The 15,952-nt window shown below is 45.5% G+C and overlaps 1 protein-coding gene across 1 annotated transcript in view; it reads left to right on the plus strand.

Moving 5' to 3' along the window:
- LOC124622963 overlaps positions 1-15,952 on the plus strand; it is a 150,738-nt gene that overhangs the window by 120,362 nt on the left and 14,424 nt on the right. Inside the window, exon 4 of the mRNA XM_047148753.1 lies at positions 2,745-3,110. Coding sequence (XP_047004709.1) covers positions 2,745-3,110 — 366 coding nt within the window. The remainder of the gene's footprint in view (positions 1-2,744; positions 3,111-15,952) is intronic.

Here is a 15,952-nt window from a genome sequence, read left to right on the forward strand (position 1 = left end):
TCACGCTCAGTTACAATCAATTAAGTAGTATCTCGTCAGATAGCTCTGGCATAATTGTGGCCTACAAATGCACCTTTTTCTGTTCGCCACTGAACACTTTTTTTGAACACATATTGTCCTTGTTTGTCCTTGTGCTCGACTTATGAACACTTTTTCTCACAATTCGTCGAAGTTTTATGTTTTCAGGAAGTCTGTGCCCAACACAAACTTTTTGAATTTTAATTTTTCTTGTCCGCTCTCGTTCTCGACATCCAAACACTTTCTCCTCACAATTTAGCGAAGTTTTATATTTTTCATAAAGTCTGACCAGTGTAATATCTTTCACGAACCATTTTACAGTGAAACATCTCATGCAAAATTCAATTTCACCACTTAAAAAAAAGTCTAGTAACATCTCTTCTAAATTTGTTTATCATTTCATAGCAGTTTTAATTTTCACCCCACGACTGCAAAGGTCTTTTTTTTTTTTTTTTTTTTTTTTTTTGTCCTTACCACTATTCACGAAATTTTCTTTTCTTAAATTGCCAAAACATTGATGACAGAACCGATAAATACGCACACATTTTCGTTACATACGTGAATTTCTATAGTGACCTGTGCATTTTCAGTTATATTCTCCTGCAAACATTTCTCCCTTAACAGGTCATTTTCGATATCCATTCCTCACTCTTCAGCTTCCATTGCGCACATTTTGATCACTGACGAACTGACAGTGCCATTGTCCCCTATAAATAGATCACTGAACAATTCTCTGACATCTGTTTCATCCATTCAGTTCTCAAGCTCCCTTGTGGTCTCATATTTTTCGACCCACATAACAGGAAAACATATTTGGTGCATTCCGGCATGTAACCAGTCACAGTATAATCCATGTCCAACATTCAGTCACAATTCCCGTTTTCGTCAAGAGTCGTCTGCTCTCCCCTCTCAGTGGAGATAAATGCACAGATTCCTTCTTCCAATAAATCCATCTCAGTAGTTTCAGCCTCCTCATACCGAGCGCCAGCACTTAAATCAACACTTTCATCAACCCCTAACAACAAATCACCTATCACCCCTGGTACAAGACAAATCTCATCTCCAGCTGATTACAATATTGCTAGATAAGAGTCAAAGATACCTTTTGATAATGTACACTACTGGCCATTAAAATTGCTACACTAAGAAGAAATGCAGATGATAAACGGGTATTCATTGGACAAATAAATTATACTAGAACTGACATGTGATTACATTTTCAAGCAATTTGGGTGCATAGATCCTGAGAAATCAGAACCCAGAACAACTACCTCTGGCCGTAATAACGGCCTTGATAAGCCTGGACATTGAGTCAAACAGAGCTTGGATGGCGTGCACAGGTACAGCTGCCCATGCAGCTTCGACACGATAGCACAGTTCATCAAGAATAGTGACTGCCGTTTTGTGACGAGACAGTTGCTCGGCCACCATTGACCACATGTTTTCAATTGGTGAAAGATCTGGAGAATGTGCTGCCTTAGGCAGCAATCGAACATTTTCTGTATCCAGAAAGGCCCGTAAGGGACCTGCAACATGCGGCCGTGCATTATCTTGCTGAAATGTAGCGTTTTGCAGGGATCGAATGAAGGGTAGAGCCACGGGTCGTAACACATCTGAAATGTAACGTCCATTGTTCAAAGTACCGTCAATGCGAACAAGGGGTGACCGAGACGTGTAACCAATGGCACCCCATACCGTCACGCCGGGTGATACGCCAGTATCGCGATGACGAATACACGCTTCCAATGTGCGTTCACCGTGAGGTCGCCAAACACGGATGCGACCATCATGATGCTGCAAACAGAACCTGGATTCATCTGAAAAAATTATGTTTCGCCATTCGTGTACCTAGGTTCGTCGTTGAGAACACCATCGCAGGCGCTCCTGTCTGTGATGCAGCGTCAAGGGTAACAGCAGCCATGGTCTCCGAGCAGACAGTCCATGCTGCTGCAAACGTCGTCGAACTGTTCGTGCAGATGGTTGCTGTCTTGCAAACGTCCCCATCTGTTGACACAGGTACCAAGACGTGGCTGCACGATCCGTTACAGCCATGCGGATAGGATGCCTGTCATCTCGACTGCTACTGATACGAGGCCGTTGGGATCCAGCACGACGTTCCGTATTACCCTCCTGAACCCACCGATTCCATATTCTGCTAACAGTCATTGGATCTCGACCAACGCGAGCAGCAATGTCGCGATACGATAAACCGCAATCGCGATAGGCTACAAACCGACCTTTATCAATGTCGGAAACGTGATGGTACGCATTTCTCCTCCTTACATGAGGCACCACAACAACGTTTCAGCAGGCATCGCTGGTCAATTGCTGTTTGTGTATGAGAAATCGGTTGGAAACTTTCCTCACGTCAGCACGTTGTAGGTGTCGCCACTGGCGCCAACGTTGTGTGAATGCTCTGAAAAGCTAATCATTTGCATATCAGAGCACCTTCTTCCTGTCGGTTAAATTTCGCGTCTGTAGCACGCCATCTTCGTGGCGTAGCAATTTTAGTGGTCAGTAGTGTAGCTTCCCCCACGACATTAACGTTGTTGCTGCTGCATAGTACCTCATTAGAATTCTCCCTATGCTCAGTCTTCTCCAAGTTTGTGCGTGTGTGTGTGTGTTTTACTTGTTATGCCTATCGTCCAACACACGGTTCTCCAGCGAGCTTAACCGTTCGTTTACGCAGCGTGTCTAAGCCACTGACAGTACGGTGTGTCGGTCAGTTGCAGAGCAGCCGTCGCCGTTTGAGGGCCACAAGCGCAAGGGCCTGGTGGCGAACGCGCGCGTCGGCCGGCGCGACGGCGCCGAAACGCCGGGGGCGGCGGCCTCGCTGTGGTTCGGGCCGCGCGTCGGCCGCGCCGGCCTCGGCCAGGACGAGACGCGCGCCGGCACCAAGCGGCGCGGCCTGCTCGCCTTCCCCAGGGTGGGCCGTGGGCACGCCGGCTCCAGCTCCAGCTCCGGCGACGGCGACGGCGCCCGCGACAGCCTCTGGTTCGGCCCCCGCGTCGGCCGCCGGGAGCGCCGCTCTCTGCGCCTCCGCCTTCCCGCAGCTGCCTGGCTCGCGGCAGGCGACGTCGGAAACGGAAAAGGTAGGTGCGCGGCCAGGACAGTCGTCAGGTTGACCTGTAGCCAGTCTGACTTCGTTAGAGGCAAAGCGGTATCAGTTTCAGGAGCCTGGGGTATGGACGCTTCGATAAGCCTTATAGTTTGTTAGTTACGTGTTCCACCTCACGGTAACCGTTATGATGCCGCCCGGTTAGCCGTTTTTGGTCTAACGCACGGCTTTCCGGATTGGGGAGGACCTCCTAGTCCCCGACACGATTCCACCCGGCGGACTTTTGTCGAGGTCCGGTGAGCCGGACGGTTTTTAGGCGGTTTTCCATCTGCCTCGGCGAATGCTGGCTGGTTCCCCCTATGCCACCTCAGCGGCGATTTCTGCGCAAACAATTTCTCCACGTACTCATACACCAGCATTACTCTACCACGCAAACATAGGAGTTACACTCATCTGGTGTGATACATTCCCTCTGGGGTCCACCGGGGGCCGAACCGCATAATAACGCTGAAAGAGTGGTTCTGTATGTGGCGGCGGAGGGGTGGACTGCGATAGTCGTCGTGGGGTTGTGCACCACTGCGGCTGCGGCGGGGACGGAGCCTCTCCGTCGTTTCTCGCCCCCCAGTTAACGTACAATATAATACAATACAATGCAACCGTTATGATGCGTAACGTGTCAAGTGCATAAGAAATGTACACACGAATCAAGTTTTCTTTCCTTTTTTAAAAAAAAGCTTAAAATTTTTAATACCTACCCCATTCCCTTAAAATGCCACAAAATGCATATTTTATACCTACAGATTTATTTGTTCTTACTCAAGAATTTATCTGTCGCACACAAGGAGATATTATTCTAGTTTACTTTTTGAAACTATTACTGCTGTCTCTCAGACATTTTATTTCATCTGGCGGTTTATCGAAAAGTTTTACAGCAGCATAATTTACCCCTTTCTGTGCAAAAGATAGGTTGAGGATAGTGTAAGTCATTCTTTCTTCTGGTGTTATAATCAGGAATGTCACTGTTGTTTTTAAACTGGCCCATGCTGTTGAGAACAAATTTCATTAGTGAGTAAATGTAGTTTGAGGCTGTTGTAAGAATTCCTAATCTCTTAAACAGATGCCTGCAAGATGTACAACTTTGAGCCCCACACATTATTCTAAGCACTTTATTCTGAGCAGTGAATACCTTTTGCCTAAGTGTTGAGTTACCCCAAAATATTATTCTGTATGACATCAGGGAGTGAAAGCATCCAAAGCATCTTAGCTTACTCATATCCTCAAAATTGGCAATTATTCTGACTGCAGAAGTTGCTGAACCTACCCGCTTTAGGAGGTACAAAATACGAATTTTCCAACTAAGATTCTCATCTATATGTACATTCAAAAACTTAGTATGCTCTATCCTGGCTACTGACTTCTGTTGATGTGTTATATTTATTGAAGGAACTGTACTCCTTGCAGCTCAAAATTCGATTCTTTAAAGTTCAGAGCTAGCTCATTCGCAGAAAACCAATTAATAGCTTTCCAAAAGACATTATTTATATCATTCTCTATTGGAGTTTCTTTCATTGGATTAATAATGAAGCTTGTATCATCAGCAAAGTTTATCTTCTAGTTTCAGATGAGAAGGGAGGTCATTCACATATATCAACTGCAGAAGGGGACCTATTATTGAACCCTGTGGAACGCCTAATGTAAACGGGAAACTTACGTTTAGCGTCCATTCGATGACAATTTTGGTAGAGACGGAGCTCATGTTGGAATTGGTGCAAGGGTCGGATGTGATTTGTCCATATAGCACATGATACAGACATCGCACTGTCGGAGCCCACGAAGGAAAATAGTACTCAGCTTTGAATTGAAAATAATAAGAGCGTATGATTGAGCAATGTTTTAAAGTAGTGCGAATAAAATTTACGAATATTCTAAGAATTTTACTTCCTTTCGAGCAGATAGCCGGAGTAGAGAACAATATGACAATAGGACAAACGCAACACATTACCATGCCTATTATGGGACAGCAAACCTCTGGGATCTAAAACAGTTTCCATCTGTCTCGAATTGGTAAAAGCGTGTGCGGATAAAAATCCTACTTCAAGATCGCAAATTTTCTTCATTGATCACTGGTTTCGGCTCCCTGGCGAGCCATTTTCAGATCAATCTAAAATGTCGTTCATCGTGTGACAATCATTACACAGCGTCGTATTCTTAGAACTAAACAGCCCTAAAATGAAAAATGGTAATAGATTATATAAATCTGACTAGTGATTGACGTTGTCAATTTACACAACCAACTCTGATTTTTCATTTTAGGGCAACTTAGATCTAAGAATACGGCAATGTGCAATGATTGTCACACACTGAACAACATTTTAGATTGATCTGAAGATGGCTCGAACTGATAATCAATAAAGAAAATTTGCGACCTTGACGTAAGGATTTTTAACCACACTATTTAAATCAACATATCGTGTATATACCCATTGACAATGGCAAAGAATAACATCGAATGGATAAATACACGTCCCACATCTTACTCTATTCTTCCTGCTAAATAGTCGTAATTTCAGGAAACTATGATTGAGGCGGATAGCGATCACGCACCCTTCTCCCAAAAGCAGACAACAAATAATATAGAGATGTAATGACTGTGATAGCCTGCAGAGATGCGACAGTTCATCCTCGTACTCGGAGAAACAGTCCTTTGTGAACAGGGGCTCTGGCGTCTTGGAACACAGCATCACCATTGCGGGCCAAACATTGTACCGTGGCAAGGACCCTATCAGCCAAAATGGTCACATAGTCCTTGGCAGTAAAGTGAGCTTGCAGAGTAGCCTCGCGGCCCATGGATGTGGCCACGATGTGGCTGGTCAAATATTCATCGAATCCGCACCATGGTTTACTCTTGGGATGTAAACTCGTCCAGACGTTCTAAACAGTTTGAAATGAGGGTCATCCGACCAAATGACATTCTTCCATTGCACCATAGTCCAGGTTTTTATGGCTTCGGTACCACGTTTTCCTGTTACTGGTATTTGCATCACCGATGGGTACTTCGGAATTACAGCTCGCTCTGCAATTCCCTGCCTAAGGAGCTCCCTTTCTGTTGTTTTGGTGCTGACAGAGTTCGCGATTGCGACGTTAAGTTCTGCAGTGACTTTTGCAGCTGTCGTTCTGTTATTTTTCGTCACAGGCCTCTTCAATCACCGTCTTTCACGATCAGTAAATACACACTTTCGTCCGCATTGTGACTTAGCGGATGACGTTTTTCCGTTTTCGCTGTATGTCAAATATTCGATATGGTGCCTCTTGAAAGGGCAAACATTTCGGCTATCGTGGTTACCAAAACACACACAGTATGAGCACCATCAATTTCCCCACTTTCTAATTCACTTAACTCCGACCTAATGCCCTCACATCTACACAAAACATTGTTCTGACCAGGCCGATGCTTCCAACGTATTCGGAACGCTGTAGAGGTACCGTTCGCTGTCAAATACAACAGCGGAGCAGGCTTGGCTAGCATCTGTATTTACGTTTAAGCGTGCATTTCTCGCGGTATTACCGTATTTTTGTTCAATCCCTCTACCACAGCTGTAAGAACATTCAGAAATGACGCCATTTCTGCCATCGACTGTAATTATTATTTTTCGTTACTGACCAATTTCGGAACATAAAAACCATTACTGTCGTGACTAAGCAGGCTTTCCCGACCTCATAATTCTTGGTAGTCTCCTCGGGTTTGCCGTCGGATCCTAAAATCAACGTGGCTCAATATTTCGGTGCTGTACCTTTCCATTATGTTCAGGAGAGACGCAGCTGCTACTGCTGCTGTAGCTGAGCCCCACTGAAAACCGCCGTTAAAGCGGGAAACCTACCGTTCTATACAGGCCTCCATGTCAGACACCGCACATGCACTTGCATCTTAAGTTTTGCACCCAAGGCTGAGGGAACTAATTAGTTGGCTAATAATTTGGTAAACAGAGACTAGTGTGGAACCCAGTGCTATCTCGCATCAAAATATGACGTTCTTTAGTGTGGTAGTCCCGAGTGTTCGAGGAGGTCTTTGAGTGCGATACGTCGTTGGCGATGGTGTCTACTAGCAGCGGCGCCACAAGCACGGTCTAGAGGGTAGCACCTGTGCTGGCTGGCGCATGCGCCGTGGACGGTACGGAGATCTAAATAGGACGGCAGTTTCCAGCTTTGGCATCTCTCCTAAAAATGGGGACACGTGGATCACCGAAATATTGAATAACGTTGACTTTAGGATCAGGCAGCAAACCCAAGGAGGCTTCCGACAATTACAGTCGATGGTGGAAACGTTGTCATTTCAAGTTTGAAGAATACATTCTAAATTAATGGATTTCATAAACCACATTTATTTATTACAAACTGGCGTACGAGTTTTATTTACATGTTCTTTTCAACCATGGTCTGCTGTGCACTCTAACAACTTGCGCCACTATATAGCTTAACAAAGCTATCCTAAAAGTCGCTTGTTGCTACATAGTGCCACCAGTCGTCATAGAGTGAAATAGTTGAATAATTAGAATACTTCTGAAGTCTGACAACTATTCGTCTGAATTAAGGTTAATGATAATGTAGCTCACTTAGTGCTGTTTTTGCGATCCTGTTACACGTTACTATCACTAAGTTTGAGACAATGCACAATGCGTCTTGACAATATGTTTGTCTACTATGTATCAGCACACTTAGGTACAGTTTTCATGCAAGCTTCACTTGCTTTAGTCTTTAACTGATTAAGATAAAATGGTTCAAATGGCTCTGAGCACTATGGGACTCAACTGCTGTGGTCATAAGTCCCCTAGAACTTAGAACTACTTAAACCTAACTAACCTAAGGACATCACACACATCCATGCCCGAGGCAGGATTCGAACCTGCGACCGGAGCGGTCGTGCGGTTCCAGACTGTAGCGCCTTTAACCGCTCGGCCACTTCGGCCGGCAACTGATTAAGATACGGCAGTGTTCTCCCGCCAAATGTTGCAATATTAGGTTTCTGGCGTCTATGCCACGAATAAGAGAGATTAGTGTTGGCAGTCGATGTATTTCTACTTTCTAGTATATGACCTGCAAATGTGGATGTATTGTGTATTTTTTTTGTGTCCATATGTCTAAACTTTGTAATTTATTGTACGAGCCATTTTACTTTTCAACGAAAACTTTTTGGTAATTTGTTTTGTTGGACAAAGACACTCATGTTCTCAATCCTGTTGCAAGTAGACGGTTGCCAATGGTTCCTGATGCCATAGCAGGTGCAGCACATGCTCGGACTTCGTCCGTGGATGACGCCCAGATGGCTACCGCTATCCACACAACGCGTCGGCCTTGACATTCGTCTGTCCTACACTGATGCCAACAACCTGTTCTGCAGATGGGGAAATGATCCACAGACCACTGTTGAAAGTAGCGACAAACCACCGATACATTGTGTCCAACATGTGCATCGTTCAGTCGACACGCTCACCCAGCTTCCTGTAGGTCCTCAGTGCGACCTCCACTGAAGTGGCTGAAGCTGAACGACATGAGTGCGTAATCATCAGCGGGGCTTTCTTGCACCCTGGAAAGAATGTTGCAAAACGTTGTTCACCTCTAAACTCAGCACAATTACTGCATTTAGAAATGGTTCAAATGGCTCTGAGCACTATGGGACTTAACATCTGACGTCATCAGTCCAATAGAACTTAGAACTACTTAAACCTAACTAACCTAAGGACATCACACTCATCCATGTCCGAGACAGGATTCGAACCTGCGACTGTAGCGGTCGCGCGGTTCCAGACTGAAGCGTCTAGAACCGCTCGGCCACCACGGCCGGCACTGCATTTAGAGTCAAAACCAAGGATGCAGAGACAAACCTCCTGAGCGCCATTTGGCAGCTGTCGACTGTAATAAATAAATTCTTAACAATGTAACCCCTCCGTACACACAGTCTTTCAGGGTGTTGCATTGTTTTATTGCTGCAGTATATGTAGAAGAAAACGTATAGGTGCACAACACAAATGTAGTCACATGTATTCCTCCACACATTGATTGCGCCTCCTAATACCTGAATCTACATCTATATCTACGCGACTACGCTTCAGTTCACACGTAAGTGCCTGGCAGAGGGTTCAACGAACCACCTGGAACGGTGGTCGGATCATTTAATATTAAAAGACTACGACTAATGTGTGGACGGGGCCAAGGAATTGACATATAAGACGTGATTTAACACATAAATAATTTATTCGTAACATACAATACATAACACCAACTACGTAAATCCTGCTTCGATGCTTACAATTGCCCAAAATGGGAGGGCCACAACTTTCGAATTGGAAAGGCTTTAATTTAAGAAACTAAAACGCCAAATATATTTTTTTTAATAATAATAACACAACACATAAGTAAGAGGTAAGTGAACGCATTCTTAAATCTTTAATTATTAATCACAAAGCGTGGATTTACCACATTTAAATTCTCATTGCAATATAAAACATAAATACATGAATTCACAACAGCATGGCTTCAAAATTTCTATCTGGACAACCTATGGTTCTAAAACTTTCGTATTACATTCCAGCCAATCACATTAATAACCCATAAACACGGTTGGTAAAATACAAAAGTTTGCACTATAATTAATTTTAATAATCCACAGTCACTCAAAAAACAACATCAAAAGTTCGATACGGAGCGTGTAAGCCTGTTTATACAATCTTTCGGACCAAAATAGGCACGAGGGCCACCATAACAGACTTGCGCTAGTTGCTTTTAGGATAGGTGCTCCCATTAGCTTAACCACTGAGCAGATATTTACTTAAGCTACAGGGAAGATAGTTAATGCAAATAGAAGGTATTTCTAAAGTTTATTTTCCTTTTAACAAGGGGGTTTTAGTAAGGTGGAAATTACACTTTGAAGAGCCGCTATAGCAATCTAGCGGACACGCCTTCACGAGGACGCCATGCCACTACACACGTACCAATCTAGCCACGTGTCCGCTGTTCGAGCCAAACATTAACAACACAGTTCCATATCCCTGACACCCAAATAGTCGCGATCATAACAAAACCAAAAATCCCAAGAGCGCAAGATCCAGCATAGCTTCAGAACAGATCTTACTTCATGCGGTTGCCTTCACAAATATAGATATCGAAATGAAAACAAGAACGTGTAACAACATTCCCTAATCAGCACAATGTTCTTTAAGGCCCGGTAGCGCTAGACAATGCTGACATGCCAATGTTAACAAACCTCTAAGGCAACACCCAACGGACAAGCCGAAACCAATGTGACCCCTCATCAGCTCCGTGACAGGACCTGAACCCCCAACTACTGTCAGTGCAACTCACTTAGAATAAATACAGCGCAAATAGTATGGCGGACACATATAGCCAGGGATTAACAGAACACTAGACTGAACTAGAATTAACCTTAATAATACAGCACTAGATCTTGGGAGACAAGGAACTAACTCCCCACCCGAAATTCTGCAACCACAGGGCGGGAGGATGAACTACCAAAACATAGAAGTGCAAACGTACACAAATAACTACCAAAATACACCACTACACCGGTTAGCAACGATGCGTGGAGGAATCTGCACTGTCAGAATTGCACCAGTGAACAGAACAGAGGAGTGCCACAACGGTAGTCACAAGGCGGGAAAGACGACTTCATGAACTCAATCCCAAAGGACGATCAACTTGAAACATTCATACTTAACTTCTTTTCTCCTTTCCCTCGGCGCACTTCGTCGTTTGTCCGGGACTGCTGTGCACAATTCTGAGCCGTCCCCAGTCGTCCCGGCAGACACCGACCCAGCCGAACTGCTCCCGGACTCAAACCCTCGCCGAACGGCGGCTCCACCGCCCCGTGATGGTTACTGTTTGTTTGCCTTTGTCGACGCAGGCGATGATTAGGCTGCCATCCGCCTCCCGCGGACAACCAGTGAAGAGCGGACAGAGGGACCTGAACCAGGCTGGCGTTCCTCCACGTGTAGAAGTGCGGGTTCGATAACAACACCCGTACGCGGAAGGCAGGATGTCGACGCGACCAGAGCAGACACGAAGGCCACTGCGCGACAACCTCCCCCAGCGTGACCGCTCTCGCCTATAAATAGTACAGGTCAAAGAGTCTGCTGCAGTATACACGTGAGTCGGTCGTGTTACCAACCTACGGTACACCAAAGACAGAACTCGCAATCGATAGTGGGTACACTACGGGCGGGAGTTCAAACGAAAGAGCTTCATAAAGGACCAACCCTCAAAAACCGCGGAAAAACGAAATAGAAGCGAAGCAATAAAAGACAGCAACGAAATACTAGAGCCCGATCGCGCCCAAACACTGACGATTACCAAAAATATTTGCTCCACACGACGCTCAGGAAACGAGCCGTGGAAAGATGGAAGTACACGCAGCTTACCACCTTGAAATTATTTCACTAACGTCCGACGCTCCAACAGCGCGCAAGAAAAATGAACACTTCAATCTTTCCGTACGAGCTCTGATTCCCCTTATTTTATTATGATTTCTTCCCGCGTAGGCTGGCATCAAAAAACATGTTCGTATTGAGGAGAAAGGTGGTGACTGAAACTTCTTGAAAAGAACTATTGTGCACTTCAGTTCAAAATCAATCAAGATTAAGTTAAATTATTCCAGCCTGGCGCAATAAGGAAAACACGTCAGTCAGGAACGGTCCCAAAACAATGATTGACATGTACAAAGTTTTAATAATGATTTCTTTTGGCACGCCATCATCGTCTGTAGACTATGCGCTGTCCAGCTAATTGTTTTCTCGCCTCAAACACTCCTGAATCCTCTTTCCAAGTACTCAATCACGGAGTTGTGTTGCTGTGTCGTGGCTCGTAAACTCAACATCGAAAAGATTTTCCAAACACAATTAATTACAGGATTTTCTCCCACTTAAAAGCCTTTGTCACATCTCTCAGGAAACACATATAGCACATTATCCTAGCTTTTCATTTTAAACTAATACTTTAGAGGGGAATAAAAAACCGAATGTACAATGAATATTACCGAAACGTAACATGTTTAAAAAAGTTAGGAGTACATACACTGATTACCCAGAACGTTATGACCACTGCCCACCGCAACGTTGGATGCCGCCCGGTGGCGTTGCGTAGTAACAAAATTATGTAAGCGGAGCAGACACGGGCTGGGGATCACCCTAGCGAGGATATTGGCTGCAATTGGGGAAATCCATTGAGACAAACGACTTTGACAAAGGGTAGATTATTATTACACAGAGCCTATGAATGAGTATCTCGAAAACGGCGACTCTGGTCGAATTTTCAGGTGCTGCTGTCGTGAGCGGCTACCGAAAGAGAGAGAATGACGGTGAAACTACCACTAGGCTCTGAATGGTTGGACGTCCACGATTCTTCATAGAACGTAATGTTCGGAGGCTTGTCTGCTCAAGTAGGATAGATGATGATCTGTGGAATCTCTGCCGAAAGAGCACAATACTGATACACGCAAAAGTCTTTAGGAGGACACCGTTCATCGTACAATGTTCAAATGTTCAAATATGTGTGAAATCTTATGGGACTTAACTGCTAAGGTCATTAGTCCCTAAGCTTACACACTATTTAACCTAAATTATCCTAAGGACGAACACACACACCCATGCCCGAGGTAGGACTCGAACCTCCACCGGGACCAGCCGCACAGTCCATGACTGCAGCGCCCTAGAACGCTCGGCTAATCCCGCGCGGCGTCCATTGTTGAATATAGAGCTCCGCAGCAGACCACTCCTATGTGTTCACATGTTGACCCAACGGTATCGTCAGTTACGATTGGAGTGGGCACGGAACCATCGGGATTCGGCAGTCAATCAATGAAAAAGTGTCGGCTTTTCAGGTGAATCACATTTTTTGCTACACTATGTCGATGGTCGTCTCCACGAACGCCGTCATCAAGATGAACGGCGGCTCGAAAGGTGCAGAGCGCCACGGACGCAGGCTGGTGGGAGCAGTATTATGCTATGGAAGACCTCCTCCTCCACTTGCATGGGACCTGTTGTAGTAATCTAAGACACGCTGACAGTGCGAATCACCTGCATCTCTTCATGCTTCATGTCTTCAGCGACGGCGAGGTCATCTTTCAGCAGTATAATTGTCTGTGTCTCGCAGCCAGAACTTTGCTACAGTGGTTTGAGGAGCGTTATGGTCAACTCACGTTGATGTGTCGGCGACCAAATTCGCCTGATGTAAATCATGCGGAACACATCTGGGTCGCTAACGGGCGCCATCACCGCGTACGCAAATCAACGGCCCGTTATTTACCCGAATTACATTACCTGTACGTAGACATCTAAAGCGATATACCTACACAAACCTACCGACAAAGTGTCGGATTCCTGATACGCGGAATCAGTGACTACCTGCTATTAAGCAGGTGGCCATAATGTTTTGGCTCATCAGTGTACTGCTGCATAGTGGCATCACAGTTCATCAGTGCTAAGTGCATCATGCGATACAAAACCGGTCCTGGAAAGGGCAGCTTCTATTCACAGGATCCACCTCCCCATTTAGCTTAAACGACTTAGGAAAACCACAGAAAGTCTAAATCTGTATGGCCGAAGGTGGCAGCATTCAGGGCATATACTTAATCTTAAAACAACCTACAACAAGAGCAAAAGAGAGCCATTAAAGGTGGATTGAAACTATTGATTACAAAGAGCTCTGTTCAGACAGACTAACCTTTTAAAAGAGACATAAAAATCCTTTCCAAAAGCAGAGTAAAAATTATTCCGAACCACCTTCAAAGGGCGAAAAATTATCTTGAGGTTCCTATAAAAGCGAATTGAAAAACAACTTCTCATGCTTAAGCAATGTCCAAGGGAGACTCATACCTTCAAATTAATGTATACAACTGAAAATAGTGCCGGCCGGAGTGGCCGTGCGGTTCTGGGCGCTACAGTCTTGAGCCGAGCGACCGCTACGGTCGCAGGTTCGAATCCTGCCTCGGGCATGGATGTGTGTGATGTCCTTAGGTTAGTTAGGTTTAATTAGTTCTAAATTCTAGGCGACTGACGACCTCCGAAGTTAAGTCGCGTAGTGCTCAGAGCCTTTTGAACCATTTTTTGAACTGAAAATAGTGGGCTTGTACAGAGCAGTCCTTAAAGAGAGAAAATAAATTTTCAGAGCTAAAATTGATAGTAAGGTTACGATAACCCACACTGAAATGGCGAGCACTTTATTTTCTAGCCCCCTCCCCCCCATGTCCAGGACGGAAGTTCCAGAGTTAAAACACCCCACAACCAAATAGCCGGCTTGAAGCTCCGTACAAAGTGAGGCGCTGGAGAGGACTGAGAAGGCGAGCAAACCAGACAACAATTATGCCGATGTGTTGTAGGAAAACAGTAGACAGTGGCTATAGGAGCTTTAACGCTAACCACTAATGGTGAAAAAGGAAGAGCAACGTCCAAACAGTAATATTAAAACAAAGCGGCTCACCAGGAAGGGTAGTGACCAGCAGAGCAGCTCGCAGGTACTTAGTGCTGCAAACAATTCCGTGAGACGACACACACTGCCCCGCAGAAACCCAATTCTGCTACACAACCCATGTGAAGCGTTGCAGCAACCACTAGCTGCTCCCGTCTGGGCACGCCCTTACTCGTCACGATCTGCCAAGGCTTACTGCTCCTTCGCTCACACGCCCATTACACCGGCAGCCAGCGTTGCTCTCACGAACCTGCTGTCCATCGGCTCCCCTCCCATGACTCCCGCTTCAAACCTCTGCCAAGAGAAAGAAGCAGTTTTAATAATTACACTGAGGTGACAAAAAGTTATGGGTAGCGATATGCACATATACAGATGGCGATAGTATCACGTACGCAAGGAGCCGGCAAGAGTGGCCGGGCGGTTCTAGACGCTACAGTCTGGAGCCGCGTGACCGCTACGGTCGCAGGTTCGAATCCTGCCTAGGGCGTGGATGTGTGTGATGTCCTTAGGTTAGTTAGGTTTAAGTAGTTCTAAGTTCTATGGGACTGATGACCACAGCAGTTAAGTCCCATAGTGCTCAGAGCCATTTCAACCACGTACACAAGGTAAAAGAGGGCAGTGCGTTGGCGGAGTTGTCATTTGTACTCAGATGATTCATGAGAAAGGCTGTTCGGAGTGATTAAGGCCATTCGACGGGAATTAACAGACTTTTAGATTACATTTCGGAAATCGTTAAGGAATTCAATGGGTGCCGGCCGCGGTGGCCGTGCGGTTCTGGCGCTGCAGTCCGGAACCGCGTGACTGCTACGGTCGCGGGTTCGAATCCTGCCTCGGGCATGGGTGTGTGTGATGTCCTTAGGTTAGTTAGGTTTAAGTTGTTCTAAGTTCTAGGGGACTTATGACCTAAGATGTTGAGTCCCATAGTGCTCAGAGCCATTTTGGAATTCAATGTTTCGAGGTCGACAGCGTCAAGTAGGTACCTGAATACCAAATGTCAGGCATTACCCCTCATAACGCACAACACAGTGGCCGACGGCCTTCACTTAACGACTGAGAGCAGCGTTGTTTGCGTAAAGTTGTCAGTGCTTACAGAGAAGCAACACTGCGTGAAGTAACTGCAGAAATCAATGTGGGACGTTCTTCGAACGTATCCGTTAGGACAATGCGACGAAATTTGGCGTCCATGGGCAGTGGCAGCAGACGATCGACACGAGTGCCGTTGCTAACACCTCGACACCGAGTGGAACGATTCTCCTGGGTCCGTGACCATATTGGTTGGACTCTACAAGACGGGAAAACCTTGGCTTGGTCAAATGAATCCCTGCTTCAATTGGTAAGAGCTGATGGAAGGGTTCAAGTGTGGCTCAGACCCTAAGAAGCCATGAACCCAAGTTGACGACAAGG

Source organism: Schistocerca americana, chromosome 7 (assembly GCF_021461395.2).
Source record: "Schistocerca americana isolate TAMUIC-IGC-003095 chromosome 7, iqSchAmer2.1, whole genome shotgun sequence".
NCBI classification, from domain to species: domain Eukaryota; kingdom Metazoa; phylum Arthropoda; class Insecta; order Orthoptera; family Acrididae; genus Schistocerca; species Schistocerca americana.